The 23,991-nt window shown below is 39.1% G+C and overlaps 1 protein-coding gene across 3 annotated transcripts in view; it reads left to right on the top strand.

The window, feature by feature from the left end:
• Positions 1-3,365, top strand: part of LOC144060649 (neuropilin-2-like) — a 93,443-nt gene extending 90,078 nt beyond the window's left edge. For all 3 annotated transcript variants that reach the window (XM_077580375.1, XM_077580377.1, XM_077580378.1), the window contains 2 exons: positions 6-65; positions 2,460-3,365. In XM_077580375.1, the coding sequence (XP_077436501.1) occupies positions 6-65; positions 2,460-2,788 (389 nt within the window). In that variant the 3' untranslated portion in view covers positions 2,789-3,365. The remainder of the gene's footprint in view (positions 1-5; positions 66-2,459) is intronic.
• The last annotated feature ends 20,626 nt before the right edge of the window (positions 3,366-23,991 follow it).

Below are 23,991 nucleotides of genomic sequence, written 5' to 3'. Positions count from 1 at the left end.
TACAGATCCCAGGCCGATAGATTTCGGAAAAGATCCCGACTTCAACAAGCCCTCCGTGAATGAAGGTGAGCTTTTTTTTTTTCCAAGTGCGCCGTTCTCCACCTCAGGCCATACAAGCTGTTTTAAGTCAAAAGCTACAGAGCGGCGCGGGCCGACACTCGCCCGTGGCTCTGCCTTCAGTCCTCAACAAGAAAGAAAGACGAGTGACAGACTGACAGACAGATTGACAGAGAATGAATGTGAGAGTGTGACAGAGCACGGCAAGTGTGTGTTTCGCACTCACATCCACTGTGCGCATCTGTCAACTACCTGCATGCGGCTGAATTGTCCGCGTCACAACCGTTTTCTATATGCGCAAGTCATTTCTATCATGTGCTAAATTTGGCAACAAATGACAATATGTGTGTGTGCAAAGATACACGCATAAATGTCTTTGTGGTTGTGAAAAACTGGATAATTACTTTGAGCAATGAGATTAAAAACAAAAAAAGGGTTCCAGGTGGATCCGACATACTAATCCATTCTTTGTCCCCATTATCAGAGATGGGGGTCTTCTTGAGTCATGTGACTTGAACTCGACTCGACTTGAGTCATGTGACTTGAACTCGAGTCGACTTGAGTCACTTGACTTTGACTTGAACTCGTCACTTAGCTTACATTTCATTTTAAAAAATATTCTTATTTTTTTTAAATGCAGTACGCCTTTTGTTTTTGTGCATGTGTGTCATACGCACCCTAGCTATGCTAGCTACAAGGCTATGCTATGAGAAAATGGCTGAGACTGCCTCATTAAGAAAAAAAAAAGTGTTACGTTCCAAAGATGAATACATTCAAATTCAATGATAATTTATTTATGGAAAAAAAGACAATAGGAACATTTAAGGTTTGCAAATCAAGGATAAGAAACACAACATCAATGTTTACCTTCATCTGTCAGACGCAGGTATGCTAGCTGTGTGAACTGTGACTGTGAAACTAAAATAGCTAGATTAGCTTGACAGTTTAGTTTACCAGTAGCTGATTAAATATAAACGAACCTATTTAAGTGAGAAGACAATAAAGTGATAGATTGGACACTGTTGTCTCGAATTCTTACCATTAAAAAAGCAATCTTGGTATAAGCATAGCAATGTATACACTCCACATTGATGTGCTTTAGCGGACATCCGCCATATTTGATGTGGCACTGCCCCTGTAAACCAATGCAAGTCAACTTGACTGAACCTTATAAATGCCTAACCTTTAGAGCATTAAATGTAAAAAAAATTGATATGATCAGTGAAAAAATATTTTTATCACACCATTATACTGTATACTGTGACTGATCAAGATTGCGTGACTTACTTGACTTGCTTGAAATTTGTTTGGCGACTTGACTTGATTATTTTTCCACAATAACTTGAGACATGCTTGAAATTTGAAGGTAATAACTTGAGACTTGCTTGTGACTTGGATATGTGACTTACTCCCACCTCTGCTGACTAAGAAAAGTGCAAATGCACCCAAACTGAACAATCGCAAACAAATAAGTTGACAACACACTGCATGACAGTCATGTCACAAAACTGCCACACCAGCTTTAATGAATTTTTTGTTCTTTTAGTTTGTAATTGCACACAACTGCCCATCACCTTATTCTGTGTCTCTAAGTACTTTTTAACATCTTCTACCAAACCCTGTAATTACATTACAGTAGTGTTGTAAATTGGCTTCTTCATTGCATATACAGTACATTCATTAAGCAGATTAGCACAAATGCTTGTTGCTAGCAGGGAGCACCTTTATGGTACTTCATTTGAAGTTTATTAATCAGAAGCCGGCTTAAAAGTAATGTCTTTGCCGCTGCACATTCCAACCAAAACAATCGACATATTGTATTGTTAGCCCTGAGTGGCTGAAACGATTTATTGTAATACCACCACTAACACTTCTCAACCGTAGAAACAACTGGACACATCATCTGGACAAGTTCAGAGTCAATATTTATTTTAAAAAATTTTAAATTTTTAAATTTTTAAATTGTTTTATTTTTTATTATTTTTACTTTTTATTTTTATTTATGATCATAGTCATGATCAGTGATGCTAATTATTAAATGTGTGTGCGCGTGCAGATATCTACAGACGTCTTTTGCAAGTCAAACAAGTTTGGCTCTGACTAACCAATCAGAGGACGGAAAAATGCTGACATCATTGAGGGGCCCGTGCTGTGGGCCTTTGAGGATGAATTTCAAATCTGATATCTTAAAGGCACCATTGCTAATATAGCTGAAGTTGCATGGGTTAGCACAAACTGATTCTGAAGGCCTTGGGCAGATTAGATGGCCATGGCAACACATCGAGGCTGAAATCTGATTGGACAAAAGCGGCCAAGCAAGAGAAATGCTATAAAATGAGGAGACTTTTATGAATAAATTATTACAATCCTGATACCTGATGTTTTGATTTCCCCCCCTGCAGAATATTTATTTCCCGGGTGGCCCTCCTCCTTCTCCACCCCGGCCTCGGCCAACGCGGACCCCTCGTCCGTCACCCTGGTGTCCGAGCGGGACAAGGACACCACCTGGCTGTACACGCTGGACCCCATCCTGCTCACCATCATCGTGATGAGCTCCCTGGGCGTCCTGCTGGGCGCCGTTTGCGCCGGACTGCTGCTCTACTGCACCTGCTCGTACGGCGGCCTGTCGTCGCGCTCCTCCACCACGCTGGAGAACTACAACTTCGAGCTGTACGACGGCATCAAGCACAAAGTCAAGATCAACCAGCAGAGGTGCTGCTCGGAGGCCTGAGCGGGGCCGCAGCGACGCCTCCCGCGACTCGGGTTCAGTACGGATGAAGAAAGGTGACAAAGAAGCGCTTGTGTGTTTGATCTTGTGTGTGCCAGGAAGAACTGCGATTGACCTTAAACGCTCTGAGGCCGAACCTGAGGGTTTCAAATCTCCTCCGCCTGTAGGAGAGCGCCTGCTTGCTTCTGATGAATGAATGAAGGAATGAATATGACGTATGGTTGAATAATCACCCACTGGAAAGAAAGGAGGGAGAAAATGGACACGAGCACCTGCGACAATCTGATGATTGAAGATCCAAAGGTGACGTGACGCTCCGTCTGAGTGGCTCCACCTTAGTACCAAATGAAGACGCAAAGCAAAGTCCAGTGAGGACAAAAAAGACGGCATGCTGAAAGCGAAAGTGCCCACTTTTGGAACTCTGTAAACATCTTGCAAGGTGGCGACTGAAATCAACACATATCAAGCGAATGCCTTTCTCCTAAACAACTTTCACAGATATCCAATGAAGAGACATGACTTTATCGGGATTTTTTTTTTTTTTGGTTTGTTTGTTTGTTTGTTTGTTTTTGTTCACTTTCCAGTATGAGTTCTGTATGTTTTTAAAAGTCCATTAGCTTGCCATAGGCTTGTTTTTCCCGCCCTCGGTGTGCGCGTTGTGAAACCAGTGGCATAGAAGAGTAATGGTGACTGTTTTTGTTCCGTTTTAGGCTTGGAGGGAAAGATGGAGTTTGTAGAGCATTTTTAGACTTTATTTAGCATTGTGTTGGAATTTCTTTGGTCTTAACTTGGCACATTTTCCATGACACTAAATGGAAACAGATGGAAAGTCTCAAATCGAACACGATGTTTTGGAGTTGTGCTTTAGATTCTATAGTTTGTCTATATACGATATATACAGTATATGTATATTTTTGTTTTTCAGACAGTATGATGACACTGTGCGAACTAAATGTCAATGGTGGTTTTTATTGCAACCTATGGATTGCCAAAGAGCTGCGTGTCATTGCTTGGGGTGGGTGGGTGGTTGTGGGGGGGTTTTGTTGGATGCCCCGGGAAGCAAAAGAGCGTCAAAAAGAGGGACGAGGAGGAGAACCTAAACTTTCTCGGACACACAATCGAGCCTTAAGCTAATTGCAGAAAACGCTGTATCGGAGGACAGCCATCATGGAGGGCCAGTGCTAAGTGGGGTGCGAATGGACAGGAGGACGCTCACCCATTGTCAGACAGACAGACAGACGGAGAGATAATGTCATGTTTACATGCAGGAGAAGAACATTTGTTGCTAATTAGCCTGCAGCACATATACATCCATTCTCATCTTCTTAAAAAAATGCAAAGCTATTGTTTACTGTTAGCCATCAATTTGTTGTGTACAGTATACAAACATAATAACAATCTTAGTGAAACCTTAACCACAAAGGGCCCTGGGACAAAAATGTATTTTAAAATCCCAAATTCACACTAATTTTAACTAATTAATTTATTTGGTTTGGAGGGTTGTTTTGGGTCCTAACTTTAGTTAACTAAAATGCATGTACGCATTATTTCTATTTTTTTTTTTTTAATAAATAATGTGTAGGTTTATTCATTGTGAATGATAAAATATAACAAATATTTATACTTTAATAGTAGCACTATTAAACACAAATTTTAACTAATTAATTTATTTGGTTGGGGGGGTTCTTAAATTTGGTTAATTAAAATGCATGTACGCATTATTTCTATTTCATTCATTTTTTCAAATTAAATAATGTGTTGATTTATTCATTGTGAAAGGTAAAATAAAACAATTATTTATAATTAAATAGTTATGAATATTGAATTATAAAAAGGCATGAATTATTTGTTTTTTGTTTTTACTTTTACATACATATTTGAAACTTTTTTTTTTGGACCTGGCCCATTTGTCTTGAAAATAAAATTTCGCTCTGTTATCAGCTCTGGCTGGGCTATGTCATTCGAACGTATTGCAAGTGGATCCAATGTATTACAAAATCGGAAGCTAAATGCTAAAAACAAAAGAAATTTCCCATAATGCCACGGCGTATGCAAGGTGGACAGGACGAAGCTCACCAACAGTGAAAATGAATAAAATGTTTATCGAAAATGCTGCTAATTGAATGCTGTTATTATAAAGCGGGGGGTTGGCTGCTGCACACACTTGAAATAACAAAATTAGGATTATTATTATTATTATGTTTTTAGCATTTAGCTTACATTTCCAAATGACTTTATCAATACGTTCAAACAACATAGCCCAGTCAAAACGATTTACTCGGCGTCGTCCGTACTTCCCGATACGAATCGAAGCATATGAAGCGTAGACCGTGATTTTCAGGCAGCACTTGGCGTTTCCCATTCCACTCGAACCGTCGGCCGCATAACACGATCACAACATAATCTGTACATGTAAACACATCCAATAATATCCTGGGGGGGGGGTCACGTGCGAAATAAGTTGGCAGGTGAGGAGGAGGACGTCCGCTCAACTGCAGCAAAAGAGGATAAAGACAGGAATCTTCATTTTTTTTCCCATTGGGAACATGCTAATTAGCTATTCCGAAGCTAAAGTGTCCAGCGACACGCATGCAGAAAGATGGCGCAAGTGTGTTTATTGGACTGCTTTCCAAGTGCCTTGGAGCATACATGATCTCTCTCCTCTCTCCTCTCTCTCTCTTTACATGACTCATGATGGAATATGTAAATGTGAAGAGCAACACTTTTCTCTCTGGGTTGCCAGATGTATTACCTCCTCCGTCTCGATGGACACACGCGGCACTGGCCAGATAACGCAAACCCTTGTTTGTACAATTTGTACAGAGAAATGTCTTTTTTAATGTTATTATTATTTAATAAAGGCTAAACAACTCCAGGTGGGAGTCAGATTCATCATTGTCGAGAGGGTAAGCTAATGTGCAATTGCGTTGAGATGTCATATAACTTGTGGTAATGCGAGAGAAAGAGAGAGTTTTAAGTAGAGAAAGTTTTTTTGTGTGTGTGTGTGTGTGTGTGCTGATTTTGGTAAGTTAAATTTTTATGTGAGAGTTTTTTTGGGCGTGTGAGTGTGCTGATTTTGGTAAGTGTGATTTTTTTATGTGAGAGTTTTTTTGGTGTGTGAGTGTATGATTTTTTGGGCAGAAATAAGAGTTCTTTTGAATGTGAGAGATGTTTTGTATTGTCAGTGTCAAGCTTTTCGTGACAGTTTTCTTCATAGTGGGAGTTTGTCGTGTGAGAGGTTTCTATGTCTTGTGTGCATGTGTGAGAGAGTTTTGGTTAGTGAGAGGTTTTTGGTGCATGTGTATAATGATGTTAGATGTTTTGGGTCTAAATTTGAATTTTGTTACATATGAGAGATTTTTTGGTGTGTGTGAATTTAAGATTTTTTGGGGGTGTAAATGAGAATGATTTGTGTGTGAGCAGTTTTGATATGTGTGAGATGTTTTGTGTCATGTGAGTGAGTGAGTTATTTGATGGGTGTGGGAGGGTTTTCTTTGCAAATGTGAGTTAGTTTTATTTGTTGTGTGAGAGTTTTTTGGTGCATGTGAGAGTTTTTTTGTGCTTGTGTGTGATGCTTTATGGTGAGTGTGGAAAGTTTCAGGGTATGAGTTGGAATTTTTATAATGTGTGAGTGTTTTTGATGTGTGAGGCCACTTTCAAGCCACACCAAGTCCACACATTGTATCAAAGCCAAAAGGTAAGCATAGCTGCATTCAATTGTCTTCAATGCACGGATTAGCATGAGCTAACAGCGTTTGCTTCTCTTTAAGTGGCACATTATAAGTGCTTGATGAATTTCTGATGAATCCGCTGATAAATTTGCAGATTAATTAATTAATAAATAAATGGGAATATTTTCCGAATGTAACGTGTACTTATTTGCAACAAGGAGTTATGACATCACTTATGACAAAAGTTCCTTGATCTGTGTTTTTATTTCACACACTTAGGATGACTCTAACTCTATGTTGTGCCTACCTAAAAATGATCAGAGCAAATACACTTATTTGCTACAACTCTTTAATTAGATTAATTGCCTTCCACAAACACGTACATAAAAATGTACAGAAATTAATCCAGACATCTATAGTAGGTAACGGTGCGTTGCCACGGCAACAGAAGAGACGCTGCTCTGCGTTCATCAGCCCGTGACTAATAACCAAATGATTTGGAAGCTTTTATTTGAAGGCACAATTATTACACATTGTTGCAGCGTTACAAAAGCGATTGTTTATTTATTAATATCCAGCGAATGCATGTCCCCAATCAACTGTCCCATTTTGAATATACTTTATAATTAACCGGCTGCGACCGCTCTCGGTACACGTGAGTGTGTGTTTTTGTGTCAAAGTTTGGTTCAAGCCCGCTAATTAGCTTCCAAGGCCATTATCACTGATCTCTCACTGCATCAGCATTTTACACTTCTCTTTCTTCTTCTTCTTCTCGTTCATTTCATCACTCCTTAATTATTCATCACTCCTTCATTTATCCGTTTCCTCTTCCTTAGGTGACTTGGCCTCATTCTCACGCTTCCCCTGACGGAAAAACACACTAATCGACACTCAGGTGTTGAAAAATACGCGCACGCACGTACGCACGCACGCACACTATACAAACACCGAGGGAACATGTCAATGAAGGTCTCTCGAGGTTGTCGTTTGCTGAAAGTGTAACCTACTAACACCAATTTTAACTCTACGAGTAAGCACTAATCATTGAGCACACACACACACACGCGCGCGCGCACGCACACACACACACCGATTTCTTTGTGCTGGGGTTCTCAAACTTTCTAGGTCAAGAGGAGAGATTTTTTTTTCTTCAAAGGACCCCCCGCCCCCCTCCCCCCTCCCCATCATAATCCTATTCAAAGATAGTGTAACGGGAAGCCACTTCATACCATAAGAATTATTTGTTTTCAGATCGTTTCTAATGAAATATTTAGATTTTGTCAGTTGTGCCGGGAGTAATACTACTATTTAAATCGTTTTGCGTTGTCGGGAGCTCGTCATTTTTATTTTTTTTCCCTAAAGCGGAAGTAGGAAGTAGGAAGTAGTAATTGGTTTATTAGGTTAGTTTTGTTGGCATATCGGTTTCCATTTGTTGGTATTCACTTTAAAAAATAATAATAATACCAATAATACAGTTTTTGCCCATTGCTTGAACACTATAGACCACATGAATAAAACAAAGTAACATAACTTGAGGTTGTTGTCACAATACCTTCAACAAAGTGTGACCATATCTTAAACAAAAGTGCTGCTTTACGTAACAAAGTTGATGGGTGAAAACCCGGAAGTCGGAAGTCCCGCCTCCTCCGTGGCATATAGTCCATACAGTCATCTTCCTTTCTATCATTAATTAAAAATTAGCTTTTCTTTTTATCCATTACACACAGCTCTATATTTAGCTATGGAAATATAACAATATGAAGCAACGACAGACCATTTAATTTGCTTTCAGTACAATATTTTGTTAAAGACCAACATGTTGCAGATTAGCACCAAAAAAAAAAAAATCAACCTTTTGCTTTCATTTATTTCTTCAATCTAATCTCAACTCTTCCGCTGCAGTTTTGTGAAAAAAACTCTTTGGTGTAAAACACATTTAATGTGACTGACATAAAAAAAAACGTTTTCATTGTTCTGATTGAGGCTAGTGAAGTCCCCCTAGCAACTAGTGACCAGACACTGTCCAAAACTCAGTCCACCAGTGCTTCCATCATCAACAACTATAATAGTTGCAGTTGCTTTGCATGTGAGCACATCACCAAATGATGACGAGCCCAGAATACAAAATGCTTCCCGTGCTCACCGCAAACTTATTTGTTTGGTTTCCTGGCAGTATATATATATATATATATATATATATATATATATATTTTTTTTTACAATACAGCTGTGGGCGACGTGGGCCACATTATTTTTTTTATTTTATTATTTTTTTCCACATTATTTTGTTGACTGGCAGCCTGTATTATTTATGAGCTGACGGGCATTGATAGATGACTCCATTCCTGAGTGGATGCGTGTGAATTGACACTTCCATTTCAACAAGTAATCAAGGAAATGTCTAACTTGGTGTTTGGCATACTCACACACAATTTCTCCTCACTCTAAGTGGCAATTTGAAGTGCGATTTTTTTTTTTCTTACCTGAACACAATTAAAGAGACGCTAACGTTATGTGGAGACAGCATCTTTTCCAGTGATTAGCTCTCCGGTAGACGTTTGCTCCGCAGTGTTTACGTTGCAGGGAGCCACACAGTACGTGCCTTATTAGTGCTAATCAGTCTGCTCTTGCCATTACTCTGCAAAAAAAAAAAAAAGTCCTTTTTATTTTGTTTAGAAATCCACTTTTACCACATGGGTTAGCTCATTGGCCTCACAGAAGTTCTGGGTTTAAAACCTCAGCTCTGTGCACCTCTTGTTTACTGTGACTTCAGCCAAGGTGTTGAATTACAAACAGTTCCAAATAGCAGTCAGTGTTAGCTTAACATTTTCAGGCTTCTGTGAGAAAGTTCAACTATGCATAAAAAAAAATAAAAAAAAGATTCTTTACTGTTATGGACAAAGTCAAAGGGGCTTGTTGAAATGTGCTGTTTATTTATTTATATATATATATTTTAACCATCTTTATTGCTGTTTTGTTATTCAGAGTAGAGCAGCTCAGTGGTCTATTGGAAAGCACATCTGCCTTGCAATCAAAGTTTCTGGGTTTGAATCTCAGCTACTCTGGCTTCCTCTCAATTTCCAAAATCATATAAGTTAGATTAAAAACAAAACTTAAAAAAAACTCTAAATCAGGGGTGTCAATTGCCTAGTACCTGGCGATTCAATTCGTGTCACGATTCATAGGTCACGATTCGATTCAATACCGATTAATCCCGCTACGAATCTAAAAAATTGATTATTGTAATTTATTTTTATTTTTTTACTCAAATTTACAAAACACTAATCAGTAAACGTGTACATGTATACTGTAAGATTTGTATGAAAATGTATTTATCTGAAAATTCAGGCTTATAACTGAGCCACTGCATTCAACAAACAGGTTTCAGTCTGTTTCATGTTTGAACAGCACTGAAATAAAATATTATGGCTTAATGTTCCATTAATATAACATTCTTCCATTCTTAATGTGTGAATCCTAACCCTAAGTAAGACATTTTGTTGAATATTCCCATAAAAAAATGGATGTTTAAGAATCGATTCGGCCGCATATCGAATCGATTCGAGAATTGCGCGCTGTAATATTGCCGAATCGATTTTTTCTAACACCCCTACTCTAAATTGTCCATAGCTGTGATTGTCAATGCTTGTTTATCTAAATGTTCCCTGCGATCGATCGATGACCAGTCAAGGGTGTACACCGCCTCTCACCCAATGACAGCTTCCATCCCATACTTGATCCGAACCAGGATGTGGATGGCCAATGACAATGAAAATGGATGGAAATATTTTTTCATATTACTCCTAAAATATGTAAATGACAACCTCCCGCCTAATAGACGGCGTTAATAGTCTTCTGCCAGTCGGTCCGGATCGTCATCATCGGATTTGCCTTTGCGTCCTGGTCTCCGTCATTGTCTCCCGATAGGCCAAGCAGGCCCTGCGTCGCTCTTTTATGAGCCGCCTCCATCTCGCTGGCAGCGCCGCGGCGTTTCAATATTGTGTCATTTGTCACCACGCGCACAGCTGCAGGCGCCATCCAGCTCAATGGACACCAAACCAAATTTACTTGTGCGGCGCGGAGCGGAGCGGGAAGATGGAGACGCCGACGGACGGATGAATGATGACAGAAAGCCATAAGTGAGGCCTTGGTAAAAAAAAAAAAGGAGAAAAGTTGTTTTGGGGAATGAAAGGATGGAAGCAAAAGGGAAATGTGTGGAGGGAAATAAGCAGAGTGAAAGATTGATGAAGTGAACGTGAAGGCTAATGAGTCCTACTGATTGAACGCGTGTGTGTGTGTGTGTGTGTACGTGTGACAGACTAGTGCTTAAAGGCTAGCATGCGTGTCCATTAGGTGTTTAGTAATGCAATGTAATGACTGAGCTTGTATGGTCGCCTCCAATAATCACGTGTCAGCGTGACTGATGTTGATCACATGAGCTGCTTAAACATTTACAATCTTTCAGCATACCGAGAGGAATGCGCACGCGTTAATAAATATGCCGACAGGCGACGCAGTGCGTCACACTGAGAGCCGCTCGTGATATTCTCATGTAAAACTCATTGAATTGAGTCAAAAAAAAATTTGAACGCAATGGTGAACATTTCTCAATTTGCACTTCTCTCGAATAATTAAATAGAACGTAAACTTTTTTTTTTAAACAGTTTGTGCATCATGCATTCAATAGGATTTGTGTGTCTGATATACGCGCTTTGGCCACCAGGGGCAGTATAATATATGTATTACTTACCACACGTAGAATTGACACAGAAGAAGAATGTCACAAGCTGCAGTAATATTGGTCATTTATTTTATTTTATTTCCTTTTCAACCCTAAGTTGTTCAAACGTAATGATCCAATTTTCTTTCAAACTTAACAAATTGTGCTCATTTTAATAATTAACTGCTGATGACTGAAATATTTCTAGATGAGGTCGTTTTGAGACACTCTAAGAAAAGAATAGATGAACCAATTTAAGACTAAAAAGAAAATTGTTGACCAACTTCATTGGATTGCTTGTAGTGGTAACACACATTTGAATTAAATTCATCCATATTAATATATTAAGTTGAATTTTTTATGATCATCAAGTTTAATTATTTTAGTTCATTAAACGCAATTATATACATTTTCAAGCAACTCAATTAATTTGGTCAACAATTCTCTTTTTAGAGTGTACAAAATAGTAGCATCTATCACACTCAGATTATCTAGTTTGAAAAGCTAAACAAAAAAATATGAATATGAAAACATTTTTGTATTTTTATTTTATTGATATAGAGAACTAATTAAGAGAACTTTGACATATGAACATTTGGTGTTGCATCGTGACAAACATTACAATATGTTTAAGAGTAACCTTCAAGAAAGATGCTAATGCTAATATGCTAAATTAGCATGAATAATAACAATATGAATACATTTAAAGATATTGTTTTGGTTAAAGCACTTCTACTTACAGCTGTATTAACCATTACATGACCACAAAGCATGGTTTTGGCCATTACTGTTAATTTAGGCTAGCTGCGGCAAAAGTCTTACATTGGGTTTAACCGTTTAATACATTTGTCGAGCACTGTATCATGCATAGCAAAATAGTCATTTAAAGGAAAAAAAGTATTATTTGCATGATATATTGGCGTGTTTGTCGTTATGCCACATAATGGAAGAATTACAGGGCTTCTCTTCTGTTTCATTTCTTTGTAATTTCTCATGAGAATAATATATACAGTAGATAATCAATATGTTAGGAATTACACGAGATTCCCTGATGGAAGTACCGTATCCCCGTACAATTCCCGTATTTGATACAGTCATTAAAACAGATCGCTACATAGTGGAAAATATTGATCTTGTAGTAAAATGTGGACCTCCCGTGAAAATCATCACACGGTTTTGATTGCGTGTGCAAGTGGAGGAAAAACACGGTGAATGCAACCGTCTGGATGCCGTCTTGTTCTCTGCCTTGATGAAAGTGAGTGGTTCTGCTATGTCAACCTTTCAAATGGGCTGCCACGCCTCCCTTTTGCTTCACTTCCTTATATGGATGTCCTGTCTGCTCAAAGGGGATTACTCTGATTAGGTCCGCATTGACCTGAGAAAAGGGGATTTTCATGCCATTAACACCTCACGTTTTGGGAGGACCTTCGCACTCGCATCTATATTAGGACTGTTCAAAATGATGATGATGATGATTATTCAATGTAATCTTTTATATACATATATATATATTAGTGCTGTCAAAGTTAAAACGTTAATTGATTAATTAATCACAAAATATTATCGCATTAATCATGAATTATTATGAATTATTAATTTTGACCATAGATTAGCCTTTAGCGGGACAGCGGATGGCTACGTTCAAGGTAGCACAAGTTGTTTTTGAGCAATTAGAACATAATTTCTTGCATTAAAGTAAATTATTTAATGAATGTTTGCGTATCACATTTAGAATATTTGTTCATGTCAAAATATCGGGGTCATTTCCCCCCCCCCCCATTTTCAATTATGCAAGTAATTAACCGATTAGAAAAAGAGGAGGATGAGCGTGTGCAGTGGATCCAAAAATGTTGAAGACGTCCATATAGCATTAGATGTCAAAAAATTAACACAAAAACGGTGCTCTTCAAATTTGACGGGTAATTTTTTTTGATTAAAAAAAGCCTGTTTTGTTATGTGATTAGTCGTGATTAATCAGAATTCTAAGATGTGATTAATCTGATTTAAAAAAATGTATCGTTTATATAAATATATTATACTTTTTCAGTTTGTAAATTATGTCAGCGCACCTGGTGGTTAATTTGTGTCGGTGCCATACCTGGCTGTTAATGTTATTTGCGTGTGTAGAAATAGTAGTAGAAGACGAAGAATTGCGAAACCGGAAGTCATTGATCTTAATGGAACTAGCGGACAACTCCATTCTTGTTGTTTCCTTGCAGTTCTTTCTTGTTCAAACATCGCCTGTAAGTGATTTATGGAACAACTATGCCCACTAAGCATGCACGTGTGCCGAATTGTAGACGTTTGGCTACCTAAAATGCTAATGCTAATCGCTAATCCTGATCGCTCATTGTTAGCATATGCTAATTACGTTTGTTGTCTTATGATCAATTGTATTGTATGTTTCTTGTTGCGGTTTCACAATATAAATAGACAACTTCACTGCACACGTGGACTCCGTGGAGTTTTTTTTTTATGAATGTTTAGCTGCTTGGATAAGCTAGCGCTTCGACAAGCAAGGCCTTGACAATATATAATTAATTGGCCCATTAATCGGAATTGGCATCAGCCTACATTTTTTTTTATATCTGGTCACTCACATTATAATAAAATATGTTTGTGTGTACCCCGTTTTAGTAGCAGGATGTTTTAGTCGGTACCATGGAAGTGTGCGTAGCATCTCACAGTAAGACTCAATTCCAATAACCTCACTGTGTGAACATGAGACATAGTTTTCCCTTTGGACGAACGCTTGTCAGCGGCACGGAGTTGACTCGGTGAATAGAAAGCAGCACAAAGAGCACAGAGGAAGAAGGACAAGAGACCGAAAGGAGTCTGGCTGCGGAGCGGACACGCCCCATCACACAACAGCCGAGACCAGACAGCCTCCATTCTCTCCATCTGCGCCGTCACCGCAGCTGGCCTCTTCACTTTCTCTCACTCCATTTCCCCTCTTTCATCCCCCTCCTCATAATTCCTCTTCCTTCTCTATTGGCTCATCTCCTGCTCATTTTGCGCATGTGAATAGTTCTTTCTCTCCTCAATCGGCTTCTTTTCGCTTTTGTCGCCGATTCCAACCCGACTTTCTGCTCTTTTCATTTTGCTTTCCTGTTGCGGTCCATCCATCCATGTTCTTTTGTGCTTGTCCTCATTTGGGTGGCTTATGTAATGGAGACTATCCTAGTTGACTTTGGGCGAGGGGAAATGGGGTACATTATGGACTGGTTGCCAATTGCTTTATACTTACATTAACAACAATGGACAAAAAAAAAAACACGCATAAGCTTCGTACAAGATGGCCGAAGCCAGTACTCAAACCCAGACCCACGAGTCTATTAACCACTAGGTCACCGTTCCACCCACTGCTTCAAAATACAATCTCTGATTGTCAGTGTAGAATCTCAGTCATCCGGGTCATGGCACCTGTGACACTTAAAGCAACTGGACTCTTGTTTGTTGAAAACGTTTCATCTTTCATCCACAATTCTGAAGTTTTTGGGGTAAAAGGTGAAAGATCTTCAGTCTTCATCTTTAGCTCATCTTTGGCCTTGCTCGAGTGAGCCCGATCTGCTCACACAATGTCAGAACCATGTCCCGGAGGGGGTCCCGCATGGAGGCCATATGGCACCGGGCGGTTTCACGTAAGGAGACACAACACAGACACAAGTTTGTGCACGGGAATGGATGGCGACCCTTGACTGCTGCGGGCAAGTCCGACACTCATTAGTTTCCCATGGCGAATTGATATTGTTTGGCTCGCAACGCAACACAACACAAGGCTGGCCGCATGAATAGACGGTTCGAATGTGTGTGTGTGTGTGAGGGGGGCGTGTGTGCAAAGAGCGTCAAGAGCAGGATTTACGGGCCGTCTGTTTTTGGCTGCTCATTTGAGACCAAAAACTGGATATGTTTGTCTACGTTTGTGTTGCCATAGTGTGCGCATGTACGGCAATACAACACCTGTTGTCTTGCCAGGTGCAGTAATCCATCGCATAATCGCACGTCACTATTAACAAGTTCACTGCCATTGACGGCTATAAACGTCCAAAATTCATTTGAACTATTTCTATTAGTTTAACATTTTTTTCCCACTTTTGTTAACAAGCGTATGAAAACCTAGGAAAAAAATATTTATTGTACATTTAGAACAGATATAAAATTTGTGATTAATCGTGAGTTAATTAGTGAAGTTATGCGATTAATCACAATTAAAAATTGTAATCGCCTGACGAGATGATTATTAAAAACTAGGGGCGTCAGGCGATTACATTTTTTTTATCGTAATTAATCGCATGACATCAATAGTTAACCCACGATTAACCACACATTTTATATCTGTTCTAAATGTGCAATAAAAAAAATTCTAGGTTTTCATACTCTTGTTAACAAAAGTAGAAAAAAATGTTAAACTAATAGAAAAATTAAAATGATTTTTTGACGGACCGTCAATGGCAGTGAATGAGTTAACAAGTTGACCTTCAATCCTTGCAACTATTGTTGTATGCTCTGTTAGTATGAGTTGTTTGAAGGTTTATAGCTATTCTGCTATCTTAATGCTGACATTGGTTGACCAGATTTTCAAAATTAAAAACCGGAACACTAAAAATCAAGTATATAAGAAATTCTCACCAGGAAGTATTTATAACAAAATTAAGTCAGTCTGGTGACCGGTGGTTTTGCTGTTGCTTTAGCTAATGCTAAATGCTATCTTGGTTGGAAGTTAAACAAGTCCATTGTCCAAACTTTTTTGCTCAGTCCCAGCAGCTATTGGAAGCTAGCTGTGCCGTTTACCTCACGACAGTCACGCATTGTAACATTTGGAAGTATGCCGCCCAAAAAGCTCAGCCTGCGTTGGGACCGACCGGCGACCACAGCGTTAGACTAGTAGGACTACATTTCCCATAACTGTTAGACACGGAATCAGGAAGTAGCTCTGGTTTCAGTATGACAAAAACACACCTGTTAGCAATAACTGTAAAAAAGTCTTCTTTATGATGTTGGTCAGTTATTAATTTCAACTGCGTAATATCTATTAAACCGTAGCAAAATAAATGAGCGAAACATTTTGGGTGCGATAACAGTTAGCATCTGCTGATTTAGCATTAGTTCTTCTTTTGGTAGCCTGGAGAATGCTGGATTCTTTCTTTTTTTTGCCTCTTCTCGTTATGACAGCTGGTCTACAAGGTTAAAGTGAGACTTTTGCTCAAAGTGGCAGACACGTTTTCTATGCTGCCAAAATGGTTGCGCTAACGACCATTTTGGGATGCGTGGTCGTGAACGTCCGGATCTCTATTAGAAGTAAACAGGAAACAATTTTACAAAAATGAATTTTTATCTGGTTTGTCTTATGAATCTCAACTGTGTGACTGTGTTACATAAACGTCACCCAAAACTGAGACAGGATCTGCATAAACGGGACAAAACAATGGAGCTGGCGACCCTATGCTAACATATAATATAAAAACATTATATGTTAGCATTAAGCTAGCAGACTTTTGTTGAAGACAAAATTATATGTTTTGGTTGAGCACTGTTTAATTATGCAAGTTTAAATTCTCTAGTTTTATGGGTCTGTGCCCAAAAAAACTGCTGGAAGTGGAAATGGGAAAATGAAGCCTCATGAAGCCTCATGAAGCACTTTTACTATTTTTTTTACTCCTCTAGATGGTGCTCTTGGTTCAAATATAAAGGCTAGTGCAATGAAAATGTATTACAATTCAACTGCCTTTTTAAACCAATAGTGCCATCTAGAGGAGTCAAAAAAATATCACAAGTGCTTCATGAGGCTTCATTTTCCCATCACTAGCTGGAAGTAAGCATGAGAGTGAGAACAGGTGCTGAGTGTGTTTTTATAAGTGCTTAATAAGAGTAACATGACCCCAAAAATTCTAAGGTCACACTATATCAATTTTTTTACCTGGAACATATCACCTGCAATAAATGGTGGTTTAGTGTATTCGATTTTTTTTTTTGCACCCCGCTTGGGCTTCATGAGCTTGAATTGTGACACATTTTTCTCCTGTACCGGATCATACTGGATTGTGCGGATGTACCCAACGTCGGGCCCAGTGAGCATATGCACAGTACAAATAATGTTTTGCCAATAGTCCCCCGTTGGGCAGTTACAGTCTGGAGGTTATGAACGTTTGCGTACCCTTTTGCACAATTGTCATCGGTCATATCCGCGTCGCTGCCGAGCACACGCTGAGTGGTACATTAAAAAAAAAGATTGACTTGAGCTCATTGCGCTGCTTCTTTTTTTGCGCAGTAATATTCATGAAATTCATAATGGCCGCATTCACCAGAAGCGTCGGAAGTGCAATCATTTCACTGGATGGAATGTAAATGCATGAAGTATGGATTTAACCGCAATGTGAGCATCCACGGTTGCATGCGGAACAAAAAGAGATCTATCAATAAAGCAAATAAATGCGTTTTGAAGAAGTTGCTGAAGAATTAGAAATGTTGTTTACGGAGTTTAAAGATCAACTTGCAACTGGTTTTAGACAGTAGTCAGACTGCTCTAGTGTTGACGTCATTTAGGAACGATACGAAACGGAGCTGGAGTGCAAGTAGTTTGCCAAGACGACAACAATGTGGTCTTTGTATCAGGACAAGTCTGTCGTGCATGTCAACCTCTCGGTGGTATAAAAAAATTAACTAATGTGAGAGTTGTGGAATGTTTCAAGTCTACAGTATATTATTTGTGCTTTGGAACGAGCACACGTTGTCGATGCAATCACGGAAATCCTTACATTTGCCATTGGGACTCAAGACTCAAATTTAATCACATGACCGGGACAGACGTATCTTGAAGCAAACAAGAAAATGTCCCCAATCTTCTAAATGGCACAAACAACATAACTTGATCAATTCGAATGACTGTAGCGCATTAGCATTAAATATTTGTGGAGAGGTGTCTGTGGAAAATAAATTATAAGTGTACAATTGTTGCCTTTCTGCAATGATTGGCTGTGAGAAGTCACAAGGTTCTCGCACATCTTCCGAGTTGTAAACGCAATAACACTAATAGAGCTCTTTAAAAACAACCATAGCTACAAGGGCTACACAAAAAGTAAAAATCAGACCTATTGAAACAAAAATTTACATAAAAACACGGAATACTGTAAAATACTAAAACATTGCAGAGTCGAACGCCAAAGAATAAAAAAAATATATTTTAAGACCAGTTTTAAAAATGGACAGAGATGGAAGGGAGTCAGTGAAGGGAATCCCAAATTGGAGTTATGTTCTCCCTCCTAGGAGCTCCAGTTAAGAGACGAGCAACAATTTGATCCAGGGAGGACTGGCTGACTCCAAAATCAAGTGCACTGCCGTAATCCAGCCAAGATGTAACGAAGGCATGGATTTGAGTTTCAAAGTGCTGTTGTGAAGTCAAGAGCTTTACTTTAGTCAGCTGCCTAACATTAAAAAAAAAAAAAAAAGTTTGACTTTTACTTCCAGACCTAAAAATGTCAAGTTCACTTGGAGAAAGTTCCGTCTTTAGTGAGCGATTTCACTCTGAAAGTCATAATTATGCCTTATTTTCCTGCAGGATAAAAGTTAGAAGAAGACATAAACACGATATATTTTCCTAATTAGCTGTCTTCGGAGCAGATGGTCTCCGTGGCAGATTTAGAGACCCTTCTCTTGACACACTTTGTGATGTACCGCCATCATTCGCAGTGTTTGCCTGTGAGACAGAGGAAGAAAAGGCATGGGAATGAGGAACTTAGCGCCACTTTATGTTTGAATTGTAATGCAATATTCAGTTGACCTACACTGTCATTGAAACATTTATATGCGTGCGGCATTTGCATGGAAAGTGTGTAGGCGAGTGTGTGTTGTGCGTGTGTGTGTGTCTTTGCCATTCTAGGGAACCGACTCTCCACACAAGATGCATTTGTCCGTCAAAATAACTGTTGTTATGGTAACGAGGTTTGCGGCCACAGATGTGTTGGTAGCAATCAGGATAGGACAACAAAAAAAAAGCACGGATACGCGGGAATTGTCAGCACGGTAGATAAGTGAATAAAAACACAATAAAAACGCATCCGAATGTACACAGCCAGTGAACACATTCATGGAAACAAAAAAGGAGGGATTTCATGTCTTAATTGTCCCACCGCAACAAATGTGCTGAGCTGCATTGTCATTCTAATGCATTTGGAGAAAGAGACTTAATTAAAGATAAATGTCATGATATCAACTGAGCGGTCCCCGTGGAGATGAATTAAAATTACGAGCATGACAAAAGCTTCCCGCGCCGTATTGGAGTGCTTTGGGACGTTTACGACGGATGAGTAAATATCAGCAAAGTCGTACAGAAGATGGCTTACAAATGCTGCCTGCTTCAAAAAAATATGTAATAATAGGATATTTCCCATTATTTTTTAAAATACTTCATACAGAAATAATGAGTAACCATGCCGTTACAATCTTTTTGTGGTCCTACTGGTCACAAAAATACTTTCCTAATGTGTTCAAACTAAACACGAAAGATAATTACACATTGTGTATGTAAAACAATCGCATAGCTTAGCCATTAAGCGCTAATGCTAATTCTACACGCCTATAGCGTTAGCATTAGCATTAAGCTCTAACAAATGTTGCAGGAATGTTTTCACTGTAAGTGACGGACATTTGAGCACAAATGATGGAGAGACCATGGAGACAGATAATATAACAATATTCAGACGTTTATTACATTGGGGGAAACAATTTTTGTTGCGTTAGGTCTGACAGCTAACTCATTTTCGGGTGTGGAATACAAAAAAAAAACTTGTGTGAGTTTTCTCTATCACGCCAAGTTTTTGAGCTTTGAGCCCCAATAATGAAATAAATGTGTGTGTAATGTGATCAAATTGTTAGTTACAAGTTTTGAAAATTAAAACCGCAGAAAAAGAAATTTGCAACGGTATGCGCATGATTACAAGGTTAAGAGCAAATCCAGCACTAATCCTCACACGAACAAATAGCTGTAGATGAGTCCAGGCATAACAGCTCTTCTTACTACAGTCTTACTATAGCTAATCAGTGGAATGTTGCTATCTGGAGGGTAAGCTAAGGTGTGGAGACAAAATTTGAGGTGCTCGTGGGGGGGGGGGGGGAAATGACTGCAAATTTGAGTTTGTATCAGCATCAAAACTCAACAGATTAAAAAAAATATGTTCCCCAGTGTTATTTGTGACATTTCTTCTCTCTGTTACATTATATTTAATTATAACCAGGGCTAGGAATGAAAAAAAGTAGACCATTTCCGTTCTACATACAATTGCATTGTACCGTATTCAAACTATTAAAGGCAATTTCACATATTGTTACCACCCTCTGTTGGTGAAAATGTGATACTGCAGTCAAGCAGTGAAATCAAGCAACCAATCAGCTTTAGTGGTTGGGCGACCTTCCACTCGGGTTTCCAGGTATTTTTCTTCTTTTTTCAAGACTTTTCAGGAAAATGAGCCTGGCCCCTTTAATCCGGGGCCAATGATGACTATGTTATTTTTTTTTTTTTTACCTAAGGCGTAAGCAGCTGACAGAAGTGAGGCCCTATAAGCACCCACCAAAAAATAAAATACTTTTTTTTTGATGTCCTTTAGTTTTTTAATTTGGATCTCAATGTGTGCTTGTGCTTCTGTCTGTTTGCAACTGCCACATTTGTGTGTGTGTGTGTGTGTGTGTGGGGGGGCTTTACAAAAATATGACAGATGAATTAGTAGCTGCTGCTAAAGATGGACACAATGCCGACATGAAAATTGCCAATTAACAATTGTGGTCGGCGTGTGTGAGCGCTCCTCTGAATAATGAGGCTTTTTATTGAACCTGGCACATCACCATCTCACCTGGCACCGACACACTCACACACACACAAGCATAAAGACATATACACACTCAGTGCTACAATGCAGCCCTTTAGGGATCAATTACCTCTCACTCACATTTGTATCATCTCAAGGCTTTGATTATGAATGCATGCACACGCACGCATACACGCACACACATGGGCGCTATAAAGCCTTTTTTTTTCTTCTTACAGTTGAGATGTCTAAAGCTTCTTTTCAAAGCAACCTGTCAGAGGACGTTATCTCCGACAACAGCTCGCCAGACGCCACAAAAGCTTTGAATGTAACGACAATCACAGTTTACCTCCGCACTTCTGAATCAGCATGATACGAGCAACACCAAATAAGAAACGTGAGGCTTAAAAAAAAAAAAAAGTGTCCCGATCACCCATTTTAGTAAATTGGATAGGAAAAGTTTATACACCCTTGTTCAAATGCTAGGTTTTAACTTTTTTTTTTACAACATTGTGACCTACAACAACAACAAAAATCATTTTGAAAACACTCTGTGCTTGCGTGCATCATTAAAAATATTTTCACGCTACCTAAGTTGGTAAGTAGCACAGATGATTATTATACTAAAACGATTGAGAGTGTCTGTGACAGGAGCCAGCAGACAGTCGCGGGGACACAAAATGTTTAATTACGCTCAGCGTGATGAACGATGAACTCATCAATGCTGCTGAGGAGAAGCAACACGCTTGACCCCGGGCGGGGCACAGTGAAGAATTCATTTGTCACCTTTATGTAAACTCATCTCTTCCTCTTCTCGGGCAGATCAATGAGGCAAGGAAAATATTCCAAACTTGACCAATCATGGCTCAGCTTCAAAAGACAGGTGAGCCGTGATTGGTTGTTACCTGAGCCTGACTAACTGTGATGTCAGTTTTCAGTCGACAGCAAGCGGCAAAATGGCCGCCCCCCTGAGATGGATAAAAACAGATGGATTTTGCAGCTTAATGAACTCACATTCCACAAACACAATATTATTCAGAATACCGTGTTTGGACTAGTGGTGCTGCTTTGAAAATATTATTATAGAGACAATGTTTGGGTTGATTCCACTAAACTGCATCTAAGTAAGTGTTAAAACTAAAAGACTAACAACTAAACTGTAATTAAATATATTTATATATACAGTACTCGTTTAAATCGTTGTAACACTGTGTTTTTCATTCTGTGACTACTGTACAGTATGTAACATTATCCTCACTTTTCCGCCCTACTAAAAGTTGATCTTCTTTTCAATGTTCTGCCCCAAACGACCGAAACACTGCAACAAATAATCAAACTACCTCACTCATTCCAAAAAGTACAACGTTAGCAAATGAACTGAACATGATCACTGCATCTGAATTTTAGCGTGTTTGGAACATATACATCATGTACTTCAATGAAATGTCATGTATTATGCAATTATATCACACTGCACAGTACTGTCTGTATAAATCTGGATAAATAAAGTGTTTTTTTGGGGGATGTTAAAGAACCATAATATAGTAATTATCATGTACCACTAGAGGGCGCTTTACCACCCAACCAAAAGGGAATGTACATAAAGTCAAATAGAAATGAAACATCAGCTTTTCAATACTGTAATAGCATTAAAATATTCTAATCTTTACAATCAACCCCCCCCCCCCCTTCCAGGCAACTTCAATTTCCGCCTGTGACCTGTATAGCAATCACACAATTTCACTCGTGATCACTATTTCACTCGTGATCATGGTTCATACCTGTAAAAAATAGACTCTCATATAGACATATATATTTATAGACCAGCCTATGCCTCACATACTGTAGATGACAACGTTGAATTTCCTCTGCGGACTTTACTACCAGTGCTTCAGTTCATTAATGTCATATTTTGAAAAGAAAAGGGGAAAAAAGACACTGAGCACAAAAAAAAATGAACAGTGAAGCTAATTAAATAGCCTGGCTATGATCGGGACATAAAAAAAAAAATCCATTGAAGCTTTGAGCATGCTTAAGCAATCACGACCTGGCACAAGGTCCATGTACGGCAATCCATTATTCATTTAAGAGGGTGTGCGCGTGCGCGTGTCACTCATTTGCTGAGGGGAGCAGTCCTGTCTGACTTATTGAGCCACTGTGGGCTGTGACTCTGCTTAATAATGGCCCCAACTTGCGTTGGAGCCATCAGTCAAGTTGCAATCACTTCCCTCCCAATGGAAGGCAACGTGGCAGCAGTTCACAAATCACAGCCCCTCGCTTCACTTTCGTCAGCCAGCACTAAGGTGACGCGTCTGTCATGTAACCGAAATCTCTCGAATCCAACATTTGTGAGGCGGCACTCGGCGAGAATTCTAATCTTGAATACTGGATTTGTTTGGGCGGCCGTTCAGATAGAGACATGAGCAGATGATGCCAGGTGTTACACTGGATATGATCATGGTGACGTCACGCGGTCTGTTCGGCAGGTGCTGCTTGGAGGTCAGGCAAAGTGTTACAGTACAAGTAGTAATAGTACAAGTTGGATGAAAATGGTTGCAAATGTTATGACGTCAAATCAAGTGGACAATGAGTGGCTTGATTTCAGAGCTGATAAACTCAAGAGTATGACTGGGGGGCGGGGACAGAATTTTGCTGCCATCTAGTGGTACATTGGGTTAATTTATACCTTCTTTTTTTTTTTTTTTTTTACACTTTTGTACCGATTCAGTTTCGTGGGACTGAAAAGAGCATAAACGTAAAATAGATATTTAGCTTGATATTTGTTAATATGGAAGGGGGGAAGTTTTTTTTAAAAAAACAAGTTGCTAAAAAAAATAACGCGAAAGGCATTGTTATCGGTTTTTCCTACAATTTTAATGACTTAACGCCGTTATTGTCCTTTGTGAGCACACTAACAACACTGCCACAGTCAAGATGAAAAATATATCCTGCAGCTACAGCCAGCTGAATACAACACAACTGTGACCTAATCACACACTCGGACACGAAAAGATGTGA

The sequence above is a fragment of the Vanacampus margaritifer genome, chromosome 11 (genome assembly GCF_051991255.1).
Source record: "Vanacampus margaritifer isolate UIUO_Vmar chromosome 11, RoL_Vmar_1.0, whole genome shotgun sequence".
In the NCBI taxonomy this organism is placed as follows: Eukaryota; Metazoa; Chordata; class Actinopteri; order Syngnathiformes; family Syngnathidae; genus Vanacampus; species Vanacampus margaritifer.
The sequence above is the reverse complement of the archived record's forward strand: the minus strand, read 5'-3'. Positions and strand labels throughout refer to the sequence as shown.